The sequence below is a fragment of the Adiantum capillus-veneris genome, chromosome 15 (genome assembly GCF_014529385.1).
Source record: "Adiantum capillus-veneris isolate H3 chromosome 15, ASM1452938v2, whole genome shotgun sequence".
In the NCBI taxonomy this organism is placed as follows: Eukaryota; Viridiplantae; Streptophyta; class Polypodiopsida; order Polypodiales; family Pteridaceae; genus Adiantum; species Adiantum capillus-veneris.
In genome coordinates, this window is record NC_140945.1 from 154996019 (window position 1) to 155021745 (window position 25727).

Sequence of the window (25727 nt, forward strand, 5' to 3'; positions counted from 1 at the left end):
TCGTTCGATTTTTTGGATACGAACCTTTCCAAGAATCATCTTTTTGACGTTGAACTTCCTTCAACCACATCTACTCCTCCTCCTCAACGTGTGCTGGAAATTATGGAGGATACTAGCAATCTCGTCGATAAAAAAGAGTACGTTACAAGCCGTGACCATCAAACGTTTGAAGAACGGTTTTGTAAATTGGTGGTTCGCGTCCAACTGCTTGCCACACAGGTGGATCACCTTACAGAGCTGGTCATATCGTGCATTCCACAGGGGCTACCGTATCTACACCTATGGCAATTGTCGAACCAGTCTCCGCCAAGGTGGCAAAGAGGAGACTTTCCACATTCGATTTTTAGAAAGCCAAAGTGCAAAAGTTATGTTTCAATTGTATGGGACAGCATCAACGGAAACATTGTCCCCAGGTACTGGATTCTTAGGCCTTTTTGATGGATTTTATGGTTTAGTAGTCAATAAATTGTTTGCATGCTCTTTAGTGGTTACCTCCTCTTTTAGATAACCCTTTTGGTTAGTTGTATATGATACAATACGTTGCTTAGTATCGCATATTCAATCAAGATATAATACATACTGATTTCTTTCTTTAAGCAATTTGACACGGTCAATTCCTCTCCACTTGGACACATGTGGGTCAACGGGAGCATATATTCTCTATGAGCACCAGCACTACATGAGCAGTAACGTGAAGCACGGCTTCTTTTATGACATTTTGGATCATGGTTTCCACAGGTTTAGAATATGTTACATAGCAGATTTTTGCATCACAAGACACTGTATATGGTGCATGTAACGAAATCTTTCTTTGTACCAGATATGGCTATGAGCCAAATTGCAATAAGTTTTTCCAACCTCAATACACTTGCCATAGCTAGGCAGCCCGCATACACAATTTTAAGTTTTATTTGGCAAATTGGGATGTATCCTTGCCTGATAGTGCACGGCACTTTAAGTATCATGTCAATAGGAAGAGCCCGTCCATGTCGCCTAGAGCTTACACCTCCGCGTGTATGGCATGCCAACGAGATTGGTATAACCCCATCTCATTCTTATTCTGCTTCCGCTATAACACTAAAACCTTTGTCAAGGACAAGGTAAGTAACTGATGTCTTAAAACCTTTGTAATGGTCACATATACGATCAGTGGGTCCATATGTGACTTAAAGTGCCTCTCTCTACGAGGGTGTGGTACAAGTACACGCTTATAGGATACATCATAGACATGATTTGGCGTACAACACATTTGCATAAGGGGTTTTCCTCAGCCCAGCATTCTCTCTCTCTCTCTTTCCAGTTTCTATGCGGGAAAGTGAAACTAGGCATGATTTTATCTTTCTATGTCGATACGGTAACATGAAGGGCTAAGAGCCATCTATTGCTACCTAGTTTGGAAAGTCTAAGAGCCATTTGTGGGTAATCCATAAGTGATTCCTTTCAAGATCGAACAATTCTAAGTATCCATCAATTATAATGGACAAGCAAGGGCCTTGCCATTAGTGATTTTTTTGGGCATTATTTTAGCACTCCACACTTTAAGTGTGCACGTCAAGCCTTCTGACTTTGTTTACCTTCACACTGCATGATTCTTGTATTGATTACCTGTTAGGGATGTGAGCCCCTAACACACAGAAGACTCAACAATAGTTGCATTTGTAGTGGAACCGGCCTCTTTCTTCTTAGCCTCTTTGGCCTTCACCTTAGGACACTGCTTGATCAAGCAATCATTAGCTTTACAATAATGGCAACACATCTTCTTTTTGCCCTTATCACCAAAATTTCCAAACGAATTGCTACCAATAGAAGCATTAGGAACAAGTGATTTTTCCCTTGTAGAAGAACCATGAGAAGTGACCGCATTATTGTTGTCACCTTAACTTTGAGTAGCAATAAAGGCATGTTCAGCTGCACACTGTCTCGTTTTTGTTTTTTTGGAAAGTGACTCTTACAACAGCAATGTGCATAATGCATCAAACTTGACAACTTCAGGGTTTCCTTGGGTCATAAGTTTCCAAGTACTAGCAAAAGTCTAGTGAGAATCTGGCAAGGCATCAAGAACAGTCTGCACAAGGGAACTATCTGAAATGACTTCGCCTGCAAAAATAAGTTTCTCATTGATATCCTTGACACCAGCAAGGAAAGTTTCCATGTCATCTTCCTCATGCATAATCTTTGATTCCAACTCTTTACGCAGCAATGCAATTTTAGTCTCATTGCGACTTGCATAAAGACCAGCCATAATATCCCAAGCTTGTTTTGAAAATTTTGTTGAATGAATGTGAGGAGTAATAGTGTGCTTCATAGACAATGCAATGCATGAGCCTGCGCATCTTTTACATCCCAACAAGGTTGTTCTACTGTAGGCAAAACAGCTCTAACAGCAGCAACTCTTGCAGCAAGACATGCAACATCCTCAACATCGCCTACATCATCAAAATCACAACGTGCGCCAATGCCCTACACAATATTCTAGACACCCTTTGACACAAGAGCATGTTGCACCATGTAAGCCCACATAGTGTAATTGTCCCCATCCAATCTACCCTTAGCAGCAAACATCTTGAACACATCTGTGTTGTTGTCGCCATGGCAAATGCCTGCACCTGATGTGAATTGTCCAAAAAGAGGAGAAACAAAGCGGGAACAACACGTGGAGCCCTCAAGGCCCCGAGATGCAAAGTCGATTAAAAGTTTCAGGTGATCATGAATGGTCTTGAGATTACCTTGAGGAGGGAGACCCTAACACTCTCCCATCCCCCAACAAAGCTTGGTGTCATCGAGCACATCGACATCATCCAAGGACCAAAGTGCCTGAACCTCCAAAAGTGTTGCGTCTTGTGGACCATCAGTCAACTTATCTCGCATATCTTCTTACCATATACATGTGGTAGTGATGTGTGTGAACACACTTAGGAATATCGGGGCATTTTTTTCCCTCACTAGGAGTCCCCCCCCCCCCCTGTGCATTGTATATACGCCCATCACTTTAGGGCTATCAATCTTTCCATAGAAAAACAGACCTCTCACGGAAATGGAAAGATGTATGGTTAAAAGTCAAGCTTTACCACATTCGTTTTGGCTTGAGGCTATTACGTGTGCAACTTATGTACTTAATAGGTGTCCTATGAAAGCTTTGTAGTCTGTGACTCCATATGAAGCATGGCATGATAGAAAGCCTTCTATTGACCACATGCTTGTTTTTGGTTGTTTGGCATATGCTTTGGTGCCACAAACACAGTGCATAAAACTGGATGATAAGGCTGTCAAATGTGTTTTGGTTGGTTATAGTGTTGAAAGCAAAGGCTACAACAGGTTGTATCATCCACAAACAAAGTGTATATTGGTTTCACGGGATGTTGTGTTTGTGGAAGATTCTATTCAGCTTTTGCTGTCATGTACTAGAGACAGTAATGTAAGCTCACAGGACATTGACACTTTGTTGCCTGTTTTTAGTGGTGGAAGCTCGAATGTAAATTCCAACGAGGCGAATGTACAACCTATGGGGGTTTTTGAAAATGTTAGAGATCAACCTATTACTGATGGAGATGTACATGATGTACTTGATGAGGAAAGGGTTAAGAATGAGCAGGTTAGAGGTATGCCTAAATGCTGGTGCATACTTTGCATGACAGTAAATTGGATACACCTTTGTTTAATCGTACTCGTTCAAGTCCTCGTCATCCATCTTATGCATCAGATTGTTATGCTTTGGTTGTGTCTAGTTTATGTGATGTTGAGGTACCTATGTCTTTTGATGAAGCACAAAATTCAAAAAATTGGATGGCTACTAGGCAATCAAATTTTGATGCACTTATAGAAAATGACACATGGACTTTATGTGATCTGCCTCCTGGCAAAAAGGCCATTGGTATGAAGTGGGTTTACAAGTTGAAATGCAAGCCGAATGGTGAGACTGATCGCTATAAGGCTCGACTTGTTGCAAAGAATTATCACTAGTTTGGTAACGTAACAGGACATAAAAGTGTCCTTTCATGGTTTTGGAAAAAAAATCCAAAACCATAGTAGATCCACTCATTTTAAAAAATCCTTTCATGAGCGTATAGTTCAAGGACTACTTCATACATGGAAAAAATGAGACTCTTGTAAAATTTATCATCTCTTGGTCACAACAAGCCTCCAAAGTTGATAGACCCGGGCATTTTGACTAGGACTCCATATGAAGCATGGCATGATAGAAAGCCTTCTATTGAGCACATGCGTGTTTTTGGTTGTTTGGCATATGCTTTGGTGCCACAAACGCAAAGCAAAAAATTGGATGATAAGGCTATAAAATGTATTTTTGTTGGTTATAGTGTTGAAATCAAGGGTTACAAGTTGTATCATCCAAAACAAAGTGTATCTTGGTCTCACGGGATGTTGTGTTTGTGGAAGATTCTGTGCAGCCCTTGTTGTCATGTACTAGAGACATTAATGTCAGCTCACAAGACATTTATGACACTTTGTTGCCTCTTTTCAGTGGTGGAAGTTCAAATGTGAATTCCAATGAGGCAAATGTACAGCCTATGGGGGTTTTGGGCCTACCCAAAGGGCAAAGGCTATAGAGATGCCTTCTCTTTTTGCTGACTAAAATATAAAAAAAGATTGAGTTGTATTTTCAAGCATTTTTTTATAGGTAAAAAATGTTGATTGATTGAAACAAGATAGTGGACACTCATTTAAATGAAGAGTGTGTAAATCTAATGATGGACATGTCTTGAGTTTTGAAATATGAAGTGAATGCTCATTGCTCATTTACAAAGGAAAGGATTTTGGGCTACCTTTGAAAGCATCTATATTCTATATATTATACTAAAAGGACAAGGGTGGTCGTCCATGTGGCTACAAGCACACTTGCCCCTCCCTTTCTTTTCCTCTGTGAATGATCATATGCGTGCCAGACAAGGGCCTGCTATGAAAGCTAAATGGACTTTTGCTTTGGTGCTGGGGGTTATTGTGCTTCTTCATCCGGGGCCTGACTATTCTAATGATTTGGCCCTTGCTTTTGACCGGTTTGGAAACTCCTCTTCTTCCATTCAAAAGGATCCCATTGAGCCCTTCACCCTCTACGGAAACATTTTCAAAGAGTACTTCATTGAAAATATTGTGTATGGAAAGGTTGTATCTAGAAGGAAAGGTTTTACTTCCACCGCATGTGTAAATACTTTGGATGCTGACAAGGAGACCCTGAGCGGGTATCCCGACTGGTTTGAAGGTAGTTATTATGGGGAAACCTAAGTGCGCAAAGAGTGAGGGAAAATCTGGAGAAGAAACCTGTTTCCCTTCTTGTAAGATCACATGTAGACGGGCCATTAAACAACACATTACTAAAGTCACAAAGGAAACAGGCTATGTACTTGATTCGAAGGACACGGCTAACCTGATGGAATCTTGAGGCATAAATGAGTGTTTGAAGCCGAGCAAGAAAACGTCATTCATTTATCCATTTCAACCAAGCAGATAGTCTCTCCGTGGATGAGCTTCTTCAAAGGTGCCACATGATTATGCTATGATCTCTCCAAGCATCCATCCATAGATGTATTACTTGGCTTTTATACCCGACTTAGATTTTTACCATCAGACTTCTTGAAAACTTTTGTGTGTATTCAGTGAAGTCAAAGTAGCACATCAGATGTCTGTTCAAGAATTTTATTGGCTTTGCTATGTAGGTGTGGATGCTTAACCTCTCTCTTGACTCTTTTCTACCTTTCAAAGGTGATCTAGGGCTCTTTCATTGCAATAAGTTGACAAAACATAAGCTAATAATTAGCTTATTCATGGAATGTAAAATCTCCTTTGTCATTTCTAGAAAGAGAGAGAGAGAGAGAGGGGGGGGGGGGGGAGGGGGGGGGGTATACTACAGCATTGAACACAGGGCACAACACAATGTTGGTTGAGATCAAGGAGATGGCAACAGGATTAGGAGAAGCAACAAAGGAGCACGCTGATGCAATTCAAGGGCTTTTCAACAAAGGGGAGAGAGAGAGAGAGAGAGAGAGAGAGAGAGAGAGAGAGAGAGAGAGAGAGAGATAGTTCTATTATCGTCCTGGGAGGTCAAATATGACCTATGGGACCAAATGAACATGTCACGTGGTGTGAGTGGAGTTCATAAGTTACTCTCGATGCTCAAAAATGGCTGAAATGAGCGTCGCAATAGAGAGTCCACATCGTGGTTGGGAGAGGAAGGTATGTAGGGAGAGCTCATGGCTGAATATATGGGAAAAGAGGACCTAATGTGGTCAAAAGCTGAGCACTCAAGTAGTGTGTGGTACTCACTCTCTCGCACTTGACGAGGGCATAAGGTGCAAAGTCGATGACACTCCTCGCCAGTGCCCCAACGTCCTGTCTCGCAGCGTAGAGAATGGGAGCTAAGACGAATGGAGGCAATGGTGCGGATCGCACTCAATGGGATGGGCTCAAGGATGTAGGAATGGGTTCGGTTACCTCGTTCCGAGAAGAAGAGATATTTGTAGTTTGGGGCAACGTGTGTGGTGTAATGGCTGAAGCGAGAACCTCCGGATTTCTCCCAAGCCATGATACATTGGCGTTGTAAGAAGGCCTCATTAACTTGGGAGTCGATCGACGCATCCTTGACCAAGTGACATGCATCCCATATTCCAAACCATTTCTTGATATCAAGCATCCACCCCGAACTTAGTATTTTGCTCTTGCATGTCTTTTGAACCTTTTGACTTGCTTCATATGCGATTCTAGGAAGTCGATGCAAAGGGCTACGTTGTGTCTTACGCATGTACTCCACAACCCTTTCCATGCCCAAGACCTCAATGGGAAGCGATCCGGACTCAAGAAGTAAGAGCATGTAGGGTGTTTGTGTCTTGACTTGGAGAAAGTTGGTGAGAAAATGCTTTTGAACATTCTCAAACTCTTTCCAAGTAGACTTCCCGATGCTTCCACCCCACACCTCCACTCCATAAAGAAGCACCGGTGTCACCAATGTGTCAAAGAGGTACTTTTTGAGAGCCCAACACTTGATCTCTCCTGCATTGCACATGTTCTCAAATGCATAATAAGCCCTCTTTCCGGCTTCCAAGCGACGCATTGCACAATCCTTCCATTTATGATTGGATGGAACCTCAAGGCCAAGGTAGAGAGAGAGAGAGAGAGAGAGAGAGAGAGAGAGAGAGAAGAGAAGCAACAAAGGAGCACCTAGATGAGAACAGGCTGATGCAATTCAAGGGCTTTTCCCAAAGTAACAGTGTTGTGCCAGCCGTCTCAATCTCCCTCATCTATGTTGTGTTGATCACAACTTCTCTCCCATCACAGTGCCTAGCCGTGTTGCATCCATAGTGTTGCACATTATGCTACCTCTTGAACCATTCCCTCCACACTCCAATGGGCCTCCTCCTCTTAGCACGTAGTTGTTGGCTTCTCTGTGTCTTTTTAGTTCCTACCTCATCATCAAACTTCATCTAGATGTGCATTTTCGCATGTACAATATATGGTCTATTCAAAGGGTATGTTTCTCATGACAAAGAAGCTGCACGTTGTTAATTTCCACTGGATTCTATATAAATTGCTTTTTAATTGCCAAAGCAAAGTCACTGTCCAAGTTTTGGTTTGCAATGTGCTCTCATTCTGCACTTATGGCAGGCTATGTCCACTTTGCACATGGTGGAGATCTATGTTGTTTTCCACGCATGATATCCTGCTACACTTGGGTATTTTAGCATGAGTATAATGACGAAGCTCTAGGTCAGTTTTACTAGATGAAAGTGAGTGCTCTCTTCATAGGCAATCACCTACGCTAGCAACATGTTGGCATATGTATAGCTCTTTGAAACTGTGTTGAATGGTATTGTGATAATGACGATGAAAATGGGCGATATTGACAATGACGAGTATATGCGGGCTCAATGGGAGAGGCTCAGCTTTGAGATCTCTCGACGGTAATGGTGGTGATTTGGGTGCTCATGAAGAGTGCTTGCAAGAAACTTGCCCTACTAGATTGGCCTCTTGATCGTCGAAATCTTCTGCATGCAAGGAGGGGAACTATTGTCTTGACTATGGAGTTTGATGTAGAGAGAGAAAGAGTCAGCGAGAAAATGACGGCATTTATTAGGCCCTTTTAGAGAGAGTGACAGTCTACAAATAGAGAGACTTCCATTTTAAGCTTGCATTCACCCACAAAGCTTATAATTGTAGGTAAATTGTACAGAATTGAAGAGAGAAAAATGTAAAAAAATCAAAAGGAAAAAAAATTGCTCTCCGATGACCTCCTTGATAGGGGTTGAGGCAAGGCTCCTTGGTGCATGCACACACATAGATACCTGCTATATGAGAGAGAGAGAGAGAGAGAGAGAGAGAGAGAGAGAGAGATCTTTTTACATTTATTAAAGGCGAACTCAATCTATGAGACAAATCAAATATATATGTGTGTGTCTCCCATCTATCAAGAAAGGACAAAAGTACAAAGTACCAAGATGCAGTTGTGTGGGAAGCTGTTGTTGAAAGAGGGCTCAAGAGTTGTTGAAAGAAAACGTCATGCTTGGCATTGCCTTGGTTGACATGTATGCAGAATGTAGTGCAATCCATAAAGCACAAAAAGTGCTTGAGGAGCTTCGTGTTCGACATGTTGTCTCTTCGAATGCATTGATTGCGGGATGTGTCCAAGCCAAGAAGCTCTAGGTTGTTTTTGGCAACAAAGAGACCTTTTTGCCGTCGAAGGTGGCCACTCCACTGGAGGTGGAGAGAGTCTCACTCGTGTAATGTTGAAAGCCTTAGAAGTCAAATGATAAAGACTTAGCATAATGGGTGGCTCCACAAATCCCAAGAGTCACCTTTTCATTTTGAGAAGTTCTTTCACCCGTTGAAACTTAAGGTGATAGACTAAAGTTGTCATGTATAAGATGGTTATTTTTTTTAGTTCAAACTTTAAGGAAGGGATCTATTCTTTAGGGCTTTAATCTCTAGATATTTTATTATTTTATTTTTAGAGATTTTAAAGCTAAGTCTAGAACTAAGGATGTAAAACTTTTAAAGTAAGGTCTCCAATAAGGATCTATAGTTTTTTTTTTTTAAGACGGTAAAACTTTGAATTAAAGAAAGTAAAAAGGTTACATGGACCCACAAGTAAAGGGAGGGTCACTCCGGGGTGCTAGAGTTTTAGGACTTAGAACTTAGGGATTTTAAAGTGGGATTTACAGCTTAGGGATCTAGAGTTTTAAATTTGTGAAGAGGGCCCTAGAGCTTCAGGATGTAGAATTTTTAAAGTGGGGTCTAGAGAATAGGGCTTTAAAGCTTAAGGATGTAGAGCTTAGGGTGCTTTTCTAATACAATTTTCTGTGCTTACGTTTTATTAAAAAAAAGCTTAGAGATGTAGAGCTTTTAAAGTGGGATCTAGACTTAGATCAAGGCCTAAAATTGACACCTAATTTTTTGTCAAGGGCCTATCAAAACAAGTGCTTTAAAAAACCCCCATGTCATTTGACATGCTAGAATCTTGAACTTGCCTGTTTTTCCTGTGTTAATATCTTTGAGTTAACGTTATATATGGCAAATTATATAAGTGAATCGCGTTACACAAACCATATGAAAGGGAACTTGGAAAATTGTATGTCAAAAAGAAATTTCTACTATGCCTGACAGGCCTCGTGATTTTATCACTTGTTGAAAATGCTATAGATCAAACTATTATTGATGCAGATGTACATGATATACTTGATGAGGAAAGGGTTGAGAATGAGCAAGCTAGAGGTACGCCTAAATGGTTGGTGCATACTTTGCGTGACAGTAAATTAGATGCACCTTTGTTTAGTCATACTCGTTCAGGTTCTTGCCATGCATCTTATGCATCAGATTGTTATGCTTTGGCTGTGTCTAGCTTACATGATGTTCAGGAACCTGTGCCTTTTGATAAAGCACAAAATTCAGAAAATTGGATGGCTACCATGCAATCAGAATATGATGCACTTCTAGAAAATGACATAAGGACTTTATGTGATTTGCCTCCTGGCAAAAAGGCAATTGGTACAAAGTGGGTTTACAGAGTTGAAACGTAGGCCGGATGGTGAGATTGATCGATATAAGGCTTGACTTGTTGCAAAGGATTATCATTAGTTTGGTAACCTAACAGGACATAAAAGTGTCCTTTCATGGTTTTGGAAAAAAAAATCCAAAACCATAGTAGATCCGCTCATTTTAAAAAATCCTTTCATGAGCTTATAGTTAAAGGACTACTTCATACATTTAAACAATGAGAAAATTGTAAAATTTCTCATCTCTTGGTCACAACAAGCCTCCAAAGTTGATGGACCATGGCATTTTTCCCAAAACAACCATTTCTTACAGTTGATTGCATACAAATAAGAGTGGGGATTTTTGCAGGACATGAGATAAAATTCCTCGTTAACTTCAATAGGTTGGTGATCAAGATATATGGTTGCTTTCATCTCACTATTTTTTTTTTGGGGCAAAAACAATAGATACAAAAAAGTTTCTTTTTTACCATTCTAAAGACCTATCATCAAAGTTTCTATAGTCACGCTCAATACAGATACTATATGTATGCTTTCTTAGTTCCCTTTGGGCCTTTGGATTCAAAAGGATCCATGGAACATGTCAAGAGAATAATGGATGTCTTACTAAGTGGAACCTTGGGGACAATGATGAAGTGCTAAATACAGCAAACATGAAAAAACTAGGTTTAACATTATGACCTCTAGAATTCCATAGAAACTACTCAATATCTAGCCAATTTTATAGTTTATAACTAGATATGGTTACTACCTAAAAAATACACACAATTGGCCTAAGAAACTAGTAATATTGAGAAATTTATACTTGCTACACTAAAATGTCTCGTATTCTTCTGCAATCGAAAAACTCAACGATGATCATGTACTATGCTAGATAGCATATTAGGTCCCCCAAAACTCAAGGAAGATTAGCCTTATGTTATACATGCCACTTACTCAATCAAAACTGCATTTGGATACCAAGAAAGCCACCAAAAAAATCATAAAAGTGCTAATTTTGGCCAAAAAACAAGATTAGGCAATTCTTCTAATTTGGTCATAACTTTCAATTTTTGCACTTAGTTCTCCCTAGAAGCATCAAAACATGTTGAGAACTATGAAGGCTTATCCTCTAGCAATTGAAACCTCACAAACATGAAGTTTAGAGTGGTATAGTTGCAAAAATTTGGAAAAAAAAGAGCAAAAACAAGACCCGTTTTTTCACACAGTTTAGGTTCAAAAATGTTGTGCAAGAGTAAGGTTAATGGTGATATTGATATTCCAAAAAATGGTCAAGTTTTTCAGCTCATAAGGCAGCTTTGTGGATATATAGCACCTAGAAATTCATTTTTATACCCTTTAAATAATTCAAGCAAAATGGTCACTTAACAGTTACAAAAGTGTCCAAGGACATAAAAGTTTCATGCTACCAGTCTAGTATTATGCACATAAAAAAGGCATAATTATGAAGAGACTTTTGCTCCCGCTTATCGTATGACTACTATGCATTTTCTATGTGCATTGGCAACTCATTTTGGTTGGGATGTACATCAGTCAGACATTGTTACTGCTTTCTTAAATGGTGACATATTTGAGGAAGTTTATGTAATGCAGCCTCTCGGTTTTGTCAAGAAAGGATAAGAGGATAAAGTGTGCAAATGTAAGAAAGCTTTGTATGGGTTGAAGCAATCTCCTCATGCTTGGTATGAGAAGGCTGACACTCATTTGGTCAAACAAGGCTTTTGTTTTGTCCAACAAAAAGCACATTGTATGTAAAGGGTGAGGGTGATGTACTTCCCATTGTCGTTCTCTATGTGGATGATTTTGCTGATCACTTGACCAAATGAGAAACATATTGCAGAATTTAGAGCTGATTTGAATGGTACCTTCAAGATGAAAGATTTGGGTCTATTGCATCATTACTTGGGTATACAATTTAAGCAGTGTGATGGTGGTATTACCTTGTGTCAGACAAGTTACATAGAGACATTGCTATGTAAGTTTGGCTTGAGGACTGCAACCCTATTGCCACTCCCATGGAAACATGTCTGAAATTGAGTCTTCATGATGTGGTAATCCTACCGATGTCATTCTTACCAAACTGCTATTGGCTGCCTTATTCATGTATGCAACACAAGGCCGGAATTCAGTTTGCAGTCTCACAGGTCATGAGATTTAAGCATAGACTAGGATCTAAGCATTGGCAGGCTGCCAAGAGGAATTTTTGCTACTTGAGTGGCACTTTATATCTTGTCTTCTTTTATCCCAAGGGGGAATCATTGTTTCCAAACTTGGGGCTGATTGTTTTGACACGCGAGTGTCCACGAGTGGTTTTTGTTTCATGCTCGACAGTTCATGCATATCATGGTTGAGCAAGAAGCAACCTACTATGGCCACTTCTAGTTGTGAGACTGAGTACAAGGTAGTCTTCACAACTACGGTTGAGTGTGTATGGCTCAGATGCCTTATGGTTGATTTGGGTGTTGGACAGGACACTGCCAACACTATCTACACTGACAGTCAGAGCGTATTGGCAGTTGCAAGGAACCTAGTTTTTTATGCTCTCACAAAGCACATTGAGGTGGATTACCACGATGTCCGGGAGAGGCTCTTAGTAGCATAGATCAACCTGTCTTATGTGCCACCACAAGACAACCTCACAGATCTTTTCACAAAGGCATTGTCTCATGAGAAGTTTGAAGCTTTCCACCAAGCTTTGGGTTTACTCCCCTTTGTGGACTGATCATGTCCTCATAGGGCATGGCACTTCCCTATACTCTATGTTTCAGCTCTTATTCATCACATCACTCCCATGGAGGATTTGTTACCATATACATGTGGTAGTGATGTGTGTGAACACACTTAAGATTTGTTACCATATGCATGTGGTGGTGATGTGTGTGAACACACTTAGGACCATCAAGTCTTTTTTTCCCTGCACTAGGAGGTTTCCACCCCGTGCATTGTATATATGTCCATCACTCTATGTCTATCTATCTTTCCATTGTACACTAAGTAATACACTCTCTATTGTGTGCCTTGAGCTTCCTTTGTCTTCTCCAATCTATGTGTGTTTTCTTGCAACCCTTATTCCAACATGTCTCCCATCCGTCTTCATCAAGGGGGTACCCATCAGCCATCTTTGGCCGGTCATAAACTCAAACCTCAGTCATTCCGCATGTCAGTCTATCTTACATCGACCCATAACATGCTCCCAAAACCAAGAAACTTGATCCAGATTCCACATCCTCCACTTAACCTTATGTTGAATGAGCATAACAGGTAGCCTTGCTACCTCTACCAATTTTTGTATTCTGACTAATGTAAGCCCCACTAGAATCGCATCCTCGTTCCAAACCTAGGTCCCCTTTCTTGGGTCCCATGCAAAGTTGTTCTGCCCATTAGCCTTCCCAGAGAGATGTGGGCGAAGGATCCCCATCTCGACTTCAAGACCCAGGGCCGCTATCATGCATCAAAACAACCTCACATAAATTCATCGTCAAGTGCCTTTCTCGATTGGTATGTCACTTCCATCATGTACCAAAATAACCCCGCATAAAGTCACAATCAGCAAGCCCCACTTGGCCAGTTCATCACTTCCATCATGCATCAGAATAACCCCACACAAATTTATATTTACTTCCATTAATGGATTGGTTTTAAAATAGGCCTGGTCGATGGGATTATACTCCACAAGAAGGGCCACCATTAGCTAAGTGATTAAGATTATCTATTATCGTAACATGTGAAAGCCACAAGCTTGCACTTTAGATAAATCGATGCAGTAGGATGTGAACACAATATGATCCAAATGTCTTACTTTAAATCATTATGTTATTTTTTGTTTGAAATGATGTGGATAGATTGTCATGAATTGGTACATAAAGAATGATAGACCGTCATTGCTTATTGTAAACTGGTAATGCGGATTAATTTTGATCATGAGACTGGTAGATAGATCATGAGTCTTATTAATAATGTAGATAGATTTTGACCATGAGACTGATAGATAGAGCATGAGGCTAATAGATAGAGTATAAGACCCAATAGATTCTCTTTTGATTATGAGCATTGCTAGTGTCGTTTGATGCTTAAATTGATTTTGACCTCAAGATTGATAGTTGAATTTGTTGCTGCTAGCAAACTATCCTTGTGCACATACACAGACACACATCATCGGCACCACATTGACAGATACAAAGAATCATATTATTGTACATAGTTAGCATTTTGAAGAGTATTTGCAAGTACAAATTTTGAAACAGTCAATGGACTATAATACAAGTTTTGCAGATACGGCATCTTCTTGGTAGAAGTCGTGCGCATGCCCTTCAAATGAGGGAAGGGAGAGAATTGTGTCCGGTGGATTAGGTAAACCTTTATGTGGTGTGTCGTCTATCAACAAAGTGTTGTCAACATCAAATGGGACATGGATTTGACATATAGGTTTGTAATAAAGATATACATCCAATTTTGTAGGGTGGTAGTGGCCATTGATGACAACACATTACGTTTGGCAATATATAAAATTAAATTGCCAACGCTCGATTTTGGCTACATTGCAAACTACAATTATGAGGGGGTTAAGGTTTTGCATCCAATTTTGTAGGGTGGTAGTGGCCATTGATGACAACACATTACGTTTGGCAATATATAAAATTAAATTGCCAGCGCTCGATTTTGGCTACATTGCAAACTACAATTATGAGGGGGTTAAGGTTTTGCTACTGCATAGAAGACCATATTGCAACACAAAACCAAGGAAGAAGAAATTGCAGAAATTCATTGGTGCCTGGTTGTACAATGACTCTACAAGTGCCTATCCGGAAGTTGTGCAGGTTGAGAGTTCCTGCATTTGAACCATACTGCTCTCAAAATAGAAACAATCAGTTGATGTCCAAGATAATTAGTCTTTACAAACATTTTGTAAAAAAAAAAGTAGTTAGACAATAGGACGACTTTCATATTTCTTTTACTTTGGTTATTACCGGAACAGTCGTGGCAATGTCTAGCAAAGGTCCATACTGGGTTTGATCGGTGTGGAAGATTTCTAGTCCAGTGTCGACATCCTTGACCTTTTTCTCCTCCCTCCCTTGTGATTTTGATGTGCAAGAATCTTGTGTCTCCATCATAGAGTGGTCCATAGCAGATGAATTAGAGTCTACTATGGTATGTCCACGCATTGTTGACTGTTGATGAGATTCATTCTTTAGTGATGGAATGGTGAAGGGCTTTTCTTGAGGGTTGAGAGTATCTTCCTCAGCCCCTCCCTGTGCATAATCTTCTTCCTTCTGAACCCCTCCATCTACAGAGGGAGTTTCAATATGAATTTCTCCCTTTGCCCCTCCCTATGCATGATCTAACTCCTCGGGACTTGCATTGCCCTTCTCCTCATCATGCATCTCTTCCTTCTCAACCGCTCCCTCTGGATGATTACTCTTCTCCTCATTCCTTCCCTGTGACCGGTCTATCACCTCCTCTTCCTCATGTCCCTTCTCAATTGATCTTACAAAATTTATCACCTCCTCTTCCTCATGTCCCTTCTCAATTGATCTTACAAAATTTGAGGACTTGTGGAGGTCCGTTTGATTGTGTCCCTCCCCTGTCATTGTTATCTCTACAATAAGGTCATCCAACAGGGTGTCTTCTGCATCCATACTTACATTATGTGAAATAGAAAGTAGATGCTTGATAAGAGTGGCAGAGTATCAATGCAAATACTATAATGTGTACTTCTCCAATGCACTCGGCAAAAGAAAAATGGAAACAAAAAGGAACTGAGAGACTTTTTTTTTGCAACAATCGCCATGTTATAGTAATGCTTTGAAAAATGCCTACCTTTGACATGAATGGCTCTAGTGCAAAGAAGCTCTGTAGTATGTACTCAGCATGTAGGAGGCATCTCCATCCACACAAGTTGGCACCCGTCTGTTTCAAAATTGTGACTTCTTTTATGGGCACCTTGTACGTTTCATAACTTTTAGACAATTTGCCATATGCATGCAAGAGTCTTTTTATGCAGCTGCAACCAAGCGGACAATTTTGGAAGTAAATCAAACAATCATTGCATGCAGACCATATCCCACATCAATCCAAATTCAAATTCTAAATACTCACGATCTTAATTTTGGATGGGCTCCTAGAATTGAGTTGAGAGTCCAAAAAATTGGCTTGTCAAGCTCAATGCAAACCAGGCTCAAGTGGTGGTTGCTCTGATATGGAAAATTTATTACTGTGACTTGTAGCATTGGATAGTGGGCAAACAACTTCTCTAATGTGCCCTCAGGGGTGTTTTTCATTATAAGCAGGACAGACATCTAAGGATCCATGATATATATTTCTAGTCGACTTTGTTCAGGAAACTGGCTCTTGATCAAAGTACAAAACAGTTAATGGAAGTTATTCTCTAATCTAAAGCCTAAAGCCAAGTATGTTGAAGGATGTGAACGTGTCTTACTTTAGGCATATATAGACAATTGAATCTTTTATTTGAGCATACGGATCCTGCAACATATTAATAACTACAGTATCAAGTGCAAGTCTCCTTAAACCATCTGCTAGTGGTACATCTGCTATCATTCCATCTTTCATTGATGATAAAGTTTCATTGCTCCTCACATGAATTTTTGGCATTACTGAGTTGTAGCTTTTAGTCTCTTCTTCAAAAGCAGCTATTAATTTTTCCTTCTCTTTCAGTTTCTTCCTCTTCTCTGCACGCTGATTTTCTTGCTCAGCTTTAGCCCTGGTATTGACATCATGGGTCACCTCCACAATCTTCACCTCTGACTGTGGCCTTGATGGAGGTATAAGCAAAATATCCAGCATTTTCTTGTCTATAAATTTGTTGGGTACACAAAATTTATCATATCTCCATCTCAATTTCTTTAACATTTTGTTGTCCTTGTCCATTATGGTTGTCATGTGTCCATGTGTTGCAACTATAGTTATATCATTGAAGTATTCAAGCAAAATTTATCTACTGCCTCTTGAAATGCCAACAGCACAACAGGCTTCCATCTCATTGTGCTAAAACATGCCTCTTCACATATTGACCTGACCAACCTCTGAAAGGGAAGCTTTGGTACAATAAGCTCAATGCATTTTTGAGCCTTCTTGATTTCCTTGAACAAGTTAAGGTTTCTTTGCAACCTCTTCATCCTTGGAGCCTTCAAAATTTTCATAGGCTTTCTAAGTCTCTTCTTCTTGCTGGCCAACCTACCCCCTGCTTTAGCAGCTAAGCCTGGACCTTTGCTAGCCTTCCTAGTAGTAGCCTTTGTTCTTGACATTGCCTTGTAAGACTATAATCTCTCTCTCTCTCTCTCTCTCTCTCTCTCTCTCTCTCTCTCTCTCTCTCTCTCTCTCTCTCTCTCTCTCTCTCTCTCTAGCACGGGTATGCTCAATGCCAATGGTGTATCTTTGTGGAGTGGAACCAATGGATTTACATGTAGAAAACATAATGGGAATAGTGTGATTGACTATATGCTACTCTTCAAATCCATCATGTATCGTATAAAGAGTTTTATGTTTGGCAAATGGAACCCAAAATCAAACCATTGGACCTTATGTATTGACCTCGCATGTGGAGAAACAGCTAAGCATGATAATCTTAGCTAAAGGGAAGAAATGTTATCACTATGTATGGATTTCAAACGGGCACCAATGTACATTGAAATGGTTGAGAAAAAGTTATGGATGACAAAGCTTCAATATGACGCACCATTGGAAACTAAACGGGAAGCTTTCAAGAAAGTTATTTGTTCTTGTGTTGAAAGAGTTTGCCATGCCATAAGGCATGCCCATGGTATCAACAAAGATAGATCACACAAAAGATGGTTCAATAAAGAATGTCATGATGCTCGAAAGTCCTTGATAAAGCTTGATGCAACTATGGACAAAGACAGCTATTAAAATCATTTGCATACATACAAGGCATTGATCCAAAAGAAGAGAAGAAGATGGGAAGTAAAGCAACAACTACTTCAAGTCCAAGAAAAGGCATGTGCATGTGGAAGATTTTGGAGAAACTTGAGGGACAAGCAGGTTGAGTATTTTGGTAACTTGAGTCTTGTGGATATGTACACAGATTGTAGCAACTATATGAGCAACCAAATGCTAAAAAAATGCCATCTTATGGTTCACTCCCATGTATACTCTCTTTGTTTACTATATGAGGATGTATGTGGTGGGCTTTAAAAGTTGGCAACTCACAAAGTGGGAGACCTTCAAGGTATCAAGTCGGAGATGATTAAATGGAAGAGAGATTTTACAAATGAGCGGATGTGTGATATGTTCAACCTTCACTTCAACATGGTATCCCTTATGATTGGAGTTATAATTGGGTCAAGCCTTTGCATATGGAGGTGATGTAAAGAATGTAAAAAACTACCAGACTATAATGATTGGGTCTCTTATGACAAAGTTGTTTGGGTGCATAATGAGGTGAAATTGAGTGATTGGGCTGAAGAGAATGACAAGCCTGCAAAAGGACAAGCGGGTTTTCCTCGATGCCATAGCACCATTGATCATCTTGTCACTCTTCGTGTTCTCATGGAGGAAATTTGGTTGAAAGGCAAGCAATTGTATTGTTGTTTTGTAAACTTCAAGAAAGCCTTTGATATGATTCCAGGTAGCAGTTTGTGGAGAAGGATGGAAGAACTCCAAGTGCCAAGTGAGTTTATGCTTGCGGTTTCTCGAATCTGTGAGAAGGTGATGTGTCAGTTGCGCATGGGAAGAGGAATTTCAAAAAAATTTGCAAGCACTATTGGGGTATGTCAATTGTCACCAACTCTCTTTGGTCTATGCATCGATCAATCGGAACAAATGGTACTTGACTTTATGCAAGAAGAAGACATTGAAGAGGTCACTATTTGCGATGCGGTAATCATGCTTTTGTTGTATGCGGCTAATGTAGAGCTTCTAGCACACACTTTAGAAGATGCACAAAAGCTTATGGTTTTCCTTGAGAACTTTTGCTTGCATCGTGGGCTGATTGTGAATGAGTCCAAAACAAAGGTTATGCTTGTGAAAACCAGCCACAAGGAGAAGCCATGCATTGTGTACAACAATGAGACACTTGAAGTTGTTGAGATCTTGGCCTTGAGGTTCCGGCCAATCACAAGTGGCATGAATGTGCCATGCGTCATTTGGAAGAGGGAAAGAGCATACTATGCATTTGAGAACATGTATAATACGGGAAACATCAAGTGTTGGGTTCTCAAGAAGTACCTTTTTGACACATTGGTGACACCGGTTCTTCTTTATGGAATTGAAGTGTGGGGTGGGAGCAGCTCAAAGTCTACTTGGAAAGAGATTGAGAATGTCCAAAAGTGTTTTCTTACAATCTTTCTCCAAGTTAAGACACAAACTTCATATATGCTCCTACTTCTTGAGTCGGGATCTCTGTTGATTGAGGTTATGGACATGGAAAGGGTTGTGGAGTACATGATAAACATACATCAAAACCCATGGGAAGCAAGCAAAAAAGTTCAAAAGACGCATAAAAGCAAGATCTTGAGCACGGGATGGATGAAAGACATAAAGAAGTGGTTTGGGAGATGGGATGCATTACACTTGCTACATGATGCTTCAATTGACTCGCAAGTAAATGAAGCTTTTCTACAACACCAATGTATTACGGCTTGGGAGGAATCCGGTGGGTCACGCTTCATACATTACACCACCTATATTGTTCCCAACTACAAAACCATGTTCTTCGTTGAAAGGGGAAGTTGTACTTACACTTACATGCTTGAGGTTATCCCCTTGTCAGTGATACGGACTATCGCAGCCATTCGGCTTAGCTCCCACTCCCTTCGATGTGAGACAAGGCATTTGGGCAATGGAGAAGACTCAAATCAACTGTGCACATTATGCTCACTACAAGTTTGAGAGTCTGAGTACCACACACTATTAGAGTGCTCAACTTTTGGTCACACCCGAACTTGCTTCCCTCACATTTTTAGCCATGACTTACACCTACACACTTTCCTCTCCCAACCACAATGTGGGCTCTCCATTGAGACTCTCATCACCACAATTTTGGATCATCGAGAGTCACCCATTATCCACACACATACTACATCACATGTAACTTTGGTCCCATAGGTCATATTTGACCTCCAAGGACGATAATAAAATCTATCTCTCTCTCTCTCTCTCTCTCTCTCTCTCTCTCTCTCTCTCTCTCTCTCTCTCTCTATATATATATATATATATATATATATATATATATATATATATATATATATATATATATATATATATATATATATATATATATATATATATTGATGCACTACGGCAAGTGAGGGCACATCTAGAATGAACTATGTAGCACATGCACAATGTTTGCAGGAAAAATATTTCTTAGGGTCAACAAAATGGCCTATACAGATAGAATAGAGACAAATGGAATAGATGGCATGAACCTCTCTTTCTCTCTCTCTCTCTCTCTCTCTCTCTCTCTCTCTCTCTCTCTCTCTCTCTCTCTCTCTCTCTCTCTCTCTCTCTCTCTCTCTCTCTCTCTCTCTCTCTACCTATGTAGTAGCACGAACCTCTTCTGCCTACCCTCTCCCCACTAGGCCGCAGAGAAGCGCCTAGCTGGGAGGATTAATTACCCACATCCCTACCCTCCTTCACCAGCACACACGTCCTGCCGTTCTCCGCCAGCACATACGCCCTGACCTCTGGCACATCTCTGCTCTGCTGTGTGAACAAAAATCGCCCTGCCCTCCTTCATCGAACCGTTGCCTCGAAGCCAAAACTGAAAGGTTTTGTTATAAGGTCTTATTTTTAAGGGTTTGTGGCTTTGAGAGTCCCCCAAAAAAAAACCGATTGCTTCTCTCGTTCACTTTCTCACAAGCTACAACAAGCTCCACTACAGAGTATACGGGTAGAATGTCCACCTTCAGCACATCGAAATCTCGCCCACGGAGTTTCCTCACTGTGGCCACCGCCCCCCGAAAGGACCCCTTTGCCCGCCAAGAAGCAATACTCGTGGATCTTGAGACCCAATTTTAATTCCTTGTAGAGGAAAACGCAACCCTCAAGCAATGGTTACACAAGCTTGAGAGTGTGAAGGAAGCAAAGAGTCAAACCAATCAGACACTACTTGCAAAAGCACGCAAGGCTGAAGCCTCCGTCACCGAGTTTGTCACAATTGTTCAAAAGAAATTCCACGAGGTAACACATGGCATCATGAAGAAGATTGACACCAAAATACAGGCAGCCCTTCATGAATGCCAACCACGAGAATCTCTCGGCCTCAAAGTGATAATTGAGGGAGTTATGTCACCGTGGTGCACTGATGAGGACACAATAGAAGATGTGATCACCAAGCTCAATGACATACTCAACCCAATCACCCTCAAGCCCACCACAATCTCTTGGATTAACGATACGAGCATCCACATACCACCCAAGCATTGCATCATCACCTTCAAGGGAAAGGAGGAGCGGATGAAGCTATTATGCCAATCTCGTCTCCTCAAGGGAACCAAGTATTGGATCGTAGAGGAACTGACCACCAATCAACTCAAACTCAAGGAAAACGAGCTCAAGAAAGTACATGAAGTCCGCAAACAAGGAAAATGGGCGGTCTACAGAGGTGGCGAAGTAGGCGGGCCAAGAGTTTTGGACTCCCAGATTGGCTTTCCTATCACCTGACCCACCTTAGGTTTTCTATTTTCTTTCTGTTTTTCCCTATTGATGGTCCCTCAGACCTTAACTGATATGTATCCCATGCCCTCACTCAGAAGGAATTGTTGTACTATTTTGTTTTGGTCCCATAGGTCATATATGACCTTCACGGATGATAAATCTCTCTCTCTCTCTCTCTCTCTCTCTCTCTCTCTCTCTCTCTCTCTCTCTCTCTCTCTCTCTCTCTCTCTCTCTCTCTCTCTGCGTTAGCCTCAGCCGGAACCCTAAGCTCTTCTCCCCCTGCTCGTCTCCCCCTGGGTGAGGGCGGCCCTTTGGGGAGGCGTTAAGCCAGCACGGCCTCCCACAGAGCAAAACCCAGCCCTCTCTCCCTCGGCGGCATTAGCCTTGCCCGAAACCCAACCCTCTCTCTCTCTGCGGCGTTAGCTTCTCCCGCTCACGGCCTGCTGTCCCTGCTGCTCACGATTTGACGCGGCTTCCTCACCCTGCCCCCGCATCCTCGCCCTCCCTCATTCTGCGGCTGCATCCCGTATCACCTGCAGAGGCACAAGGCGGCACCACAAAACAAGGAAAAACCTAATTTTCAAAAAAAAGAGGTTGTTCCCACCCTCGAAAGACGATGACTTGGACGCCAATTGCTCGCAATCACAAAACTTTTCTTGCGGTCGCAGCAGCACCAAAGAAGGATCCGACTGCCCATCAAGACACGAGAATCACAACCCTAGAGGCCCAAGTCCAAGTGCTCATTGCGGAAAACACTCAACTCAAAGAGCGTTTGAGCAAGCTTGAGGAAATGAAGGACATCGGGAGCCAAGCTCCAATTGCGAAAGCATCTGAGGCGGAAATCAAAGCAGCCCAGGAAGAAGCTCATGAAGAAACACATAAAAGGATTGTCATTGAAGTACAGGCAGCATTACGATAAAATCGATTACAAGAATCCATTGGCATGAAGGTTCGGATTGGCGGACTTCATCCACCATGGTGCACAAAGGAGGATACCCTTGAAGATGCAATCACCAAGCTTAACGACATTCTCCAACCAATAACTATCAAGCTAGAAACCATCTCTTGGATCAACGACACACATAGAAGTGTGCCACCCAAGCATTGCATCCTTACTTTCAAGGACAGAGAAGAGCGGCGGAAGCTGAAGGAGTACGAGCAGAAGTATGACGCGAGAGAGAGTGCGAGAAGAAGAGCACGACGATATGGTGAACTCGCTCTGTTGTAATGTGTAGAGCATAGTGAGTTCTAATTAGGTTTTTACAAAAGAATATGTGTACATACCTGGCGGCCCGCCCACTTACCTGGGCGACCACATTGGGCTTTATACCCCAACAACCTCCCACTTAAAGTCGTGTGGTACTTTAAGTGTGAGAGAAGCTACTATACAAGCTAATATACAAGAGATGTAGAGAAGTGATGTACTACCCTACACCTAACTGCTTGGGAAAATGCGCAAAGCTCTCTAAGGGAAGTCCTTTTGTAAGTAGATCAGCAGGATTTTCTGTGGTGTGAACTTTGACAAGCTGAATTTTCTTATCCTCGAGCATTTCCCTGATGAAATGATACTTCACATCCACATGCTTTGTCTTTGAGTGATAAACTGGATTGGGAGCCAATTGTATAGCACTCTAACTATCACAATATAACACAGGCATCACTTCTTTGATTCCCAAATCTGTTACTAGTCGATTAAGCCAAATTGATTCTTTGCATGCCTCTGATGCTGCAACATATTCAGCCTCTGTAGTAGACTGAGTAGCACAATCTTGTAATCTAGAACGCCATGATACTGCTCCACCAGCCAATGTAACGACATACCTTGACGTAGACCTTCGATTGTCTAAGTCACCTGCATAATCTGAGTCTGTAAAACCCTTTACACTTAGCTCATGACTCCCATAGCATATACGCATACTCTTTGTAGCTTTCATGTATCTCAATATTCCTTTCACTGCCTCCCAATGTTTCTTGCCTGGGTTTGACATGTATCGACTTACTACTCCCACTACAAATGCAATGTCTAGGCGAGTAGCAATCATTGCATACATCAAACTACCCACTGCAGACGCATATGGAATCTTATCCATTTCAGCTTGTTCTTCCTCAGACACAGGACAATCTTGTTTTCTAAGTTTCACATATGGTGGCAATGGAACACTCAATGCCTTTCCCTTCTCCATACTGAAACGTTGCAAAACCTTGTCAATATACTCTGTTTGAGATAACCAAATCAACTTCTTTGATCTGTCTCTCTCAATGCGCATGCCAAGTATATGACTTGCCTCACCCATGTCTTTCATGTCAAACGATTTTGCCATCTTTGACTTCAAAGCTGAAATTTCTTCCAAGTGCTTGCCAGCAATCAACATGTCATCCACATACAAAATAAGGATCAGCCAACTGCCATCCTTAGCCTTCTTTGTATATAGACAGTGATCGAACTCACTACGTTTGTAGCCTTGAGAAAGCATAAACTTTTGGAACTTATGGTACCATGCCCTCGGTGATTGTTTTAAGCCATAAAGACTCTTTAACAACTGGCATACCAAATCTTCCTTGCCTTTCTCAACAAACCCTTCTGACTGCTGCATGTAAATTTCCACATCTAAATCACCATGCAAGAACGCTGTCTTGACATCCATTTGGTGCAACACCAAATCTAATATGGCAACCAATGCAAGAAAGCATCTCAATGTAGTCATCTTGACCACCGAAGAGAAGACTTCATCAAAGTCAATGCCTTGTTCTTGCTTAAAGCCCTTGGCAACAAGCCTTGCTTTGTACTTTGGCTGACTATCATGAGCGGTGATCTTATACCTGTTAACCCATTTACAAGGTAGAGCCTTTTTGCCCTGTGGTAATTTAACTAGCTTCCATGTCTGGTTTTTATGCAGAGCTGTCATCTCTGACTACATGGCCAATTGCCAATTCCCTGAGTCCTTCATTTGCATTGCTTCCTTGTAACATGAAGGCTCATTGCAATCAATCAACATGACATAGTTCATAGATGGAACAAACCGATCCGGAGGTTGCGTGATACGTCAAGATTTACGCAAAATAGGTGGCTGAGGCTCGACCACAACCTGTGGTTCCACTCTATCCTGTCCTTGCTCCTCTTGAGCCCTGACATTTTGTCTTGCACGTGCAGGTCCATCTTCTTGGAAGACAACTCTTCTAATCTCCTCAACCCTCTCTGGTTTAGAATGATATTTGGCTTCATTAAAGTGAACATCATTGCTGCGGATAACCTTTCTGGATTCGGGATCCCAAAGTCTGTACCCCATCTCACCAGAATTACCATAGCCTAGAAAGATGCACTTTCTACTCTTTGGCTCAAGTTTGTTCATAAATTCCTTGGAACGTGAGTATATGCCTCACAGCCAAAGACTCTGAGATGCTTGTATGAGGGCACCTTGCCTGACCATACCATCTCTACCACTGAATCCTTTTGCAAAACCTTGCTAGGAGATCTATTTATAAGATGAACAGCTATTGATACAGCTTCAGCCCAAAACCCATTTGGCAGTTGTGCATTAGACAACATACTTCTGACCTTCTCTTGTATGGTCCTATTCATCCTCTCAGCAACACCATTTTGAGGAGGATTGTAAGGAGCAGTAAGTTCACGTTTTATACCTTTTGACTCACAAAAGTCCTGAAAGGCCTTTGAAACATACTCTCCACCATTGTCAGTGTGTAAGCATTTAAGCTTCTTGCCACTTTGATTCTCCACAAGTGTCACAAACGTTTTGAAAACACTAAACGCTTCATCCTTGTGCTTGAGAAAGTAAACCCATACTTTCCTCGAGTAATCATCTATAAATGTCATAAAGTAAGAAGCTCCCCCTAGAGATAGGTTAGGCATATGTCCACACAAATCACTATGAACAAGTGCCAACTGTGTATCTCTTCTACTGCTTCTATGCTTATGTGGCTGCTGTGTTTGCTTACCATACAAACGATGTTCACAGAGTTCAAAATAATTAAATGAAAAGCCAGGCAAATAACCAGAACGAGACAAGATTTCCATTCCCTTCTTGGACATATGTCCTAACCGGCTATGCCACAAAGAAACGTTTGGCTACTCGGTTA

The 25727-nt window shown here is 41.2% G+C and overlaps 1 protein-coding gene and 1 pseudogene across 1 annotated transcript; one reads left to right on the forward strand and one right to left on the reverse strand.

The window, feature by feature from the left end:
• Positions 1 to 4890: 4890 nt before the first annotated feature.
• LOC147441712 (uncharacterized) lies at positions 4891 to 14833 on the forward strand (annotated as a pseudogene).
• A 2085-nt stretch (positions 14834 to 16918) lies between these two features.
• LOC147441713 (histone H3-like) lies at positions 16919 to 17260 on the reverse strand. Its single transcript, XM_086483473.1, has one exon. It carries the CDS (start codon positions 17258 to 17260, stop codon positions 16919 to 16921), a length of 342 nt encoding a protein of 113 aa, XP_086339599.1.
• Positions 17261 to 25727: the final 8467 nt, after the last annotated feature.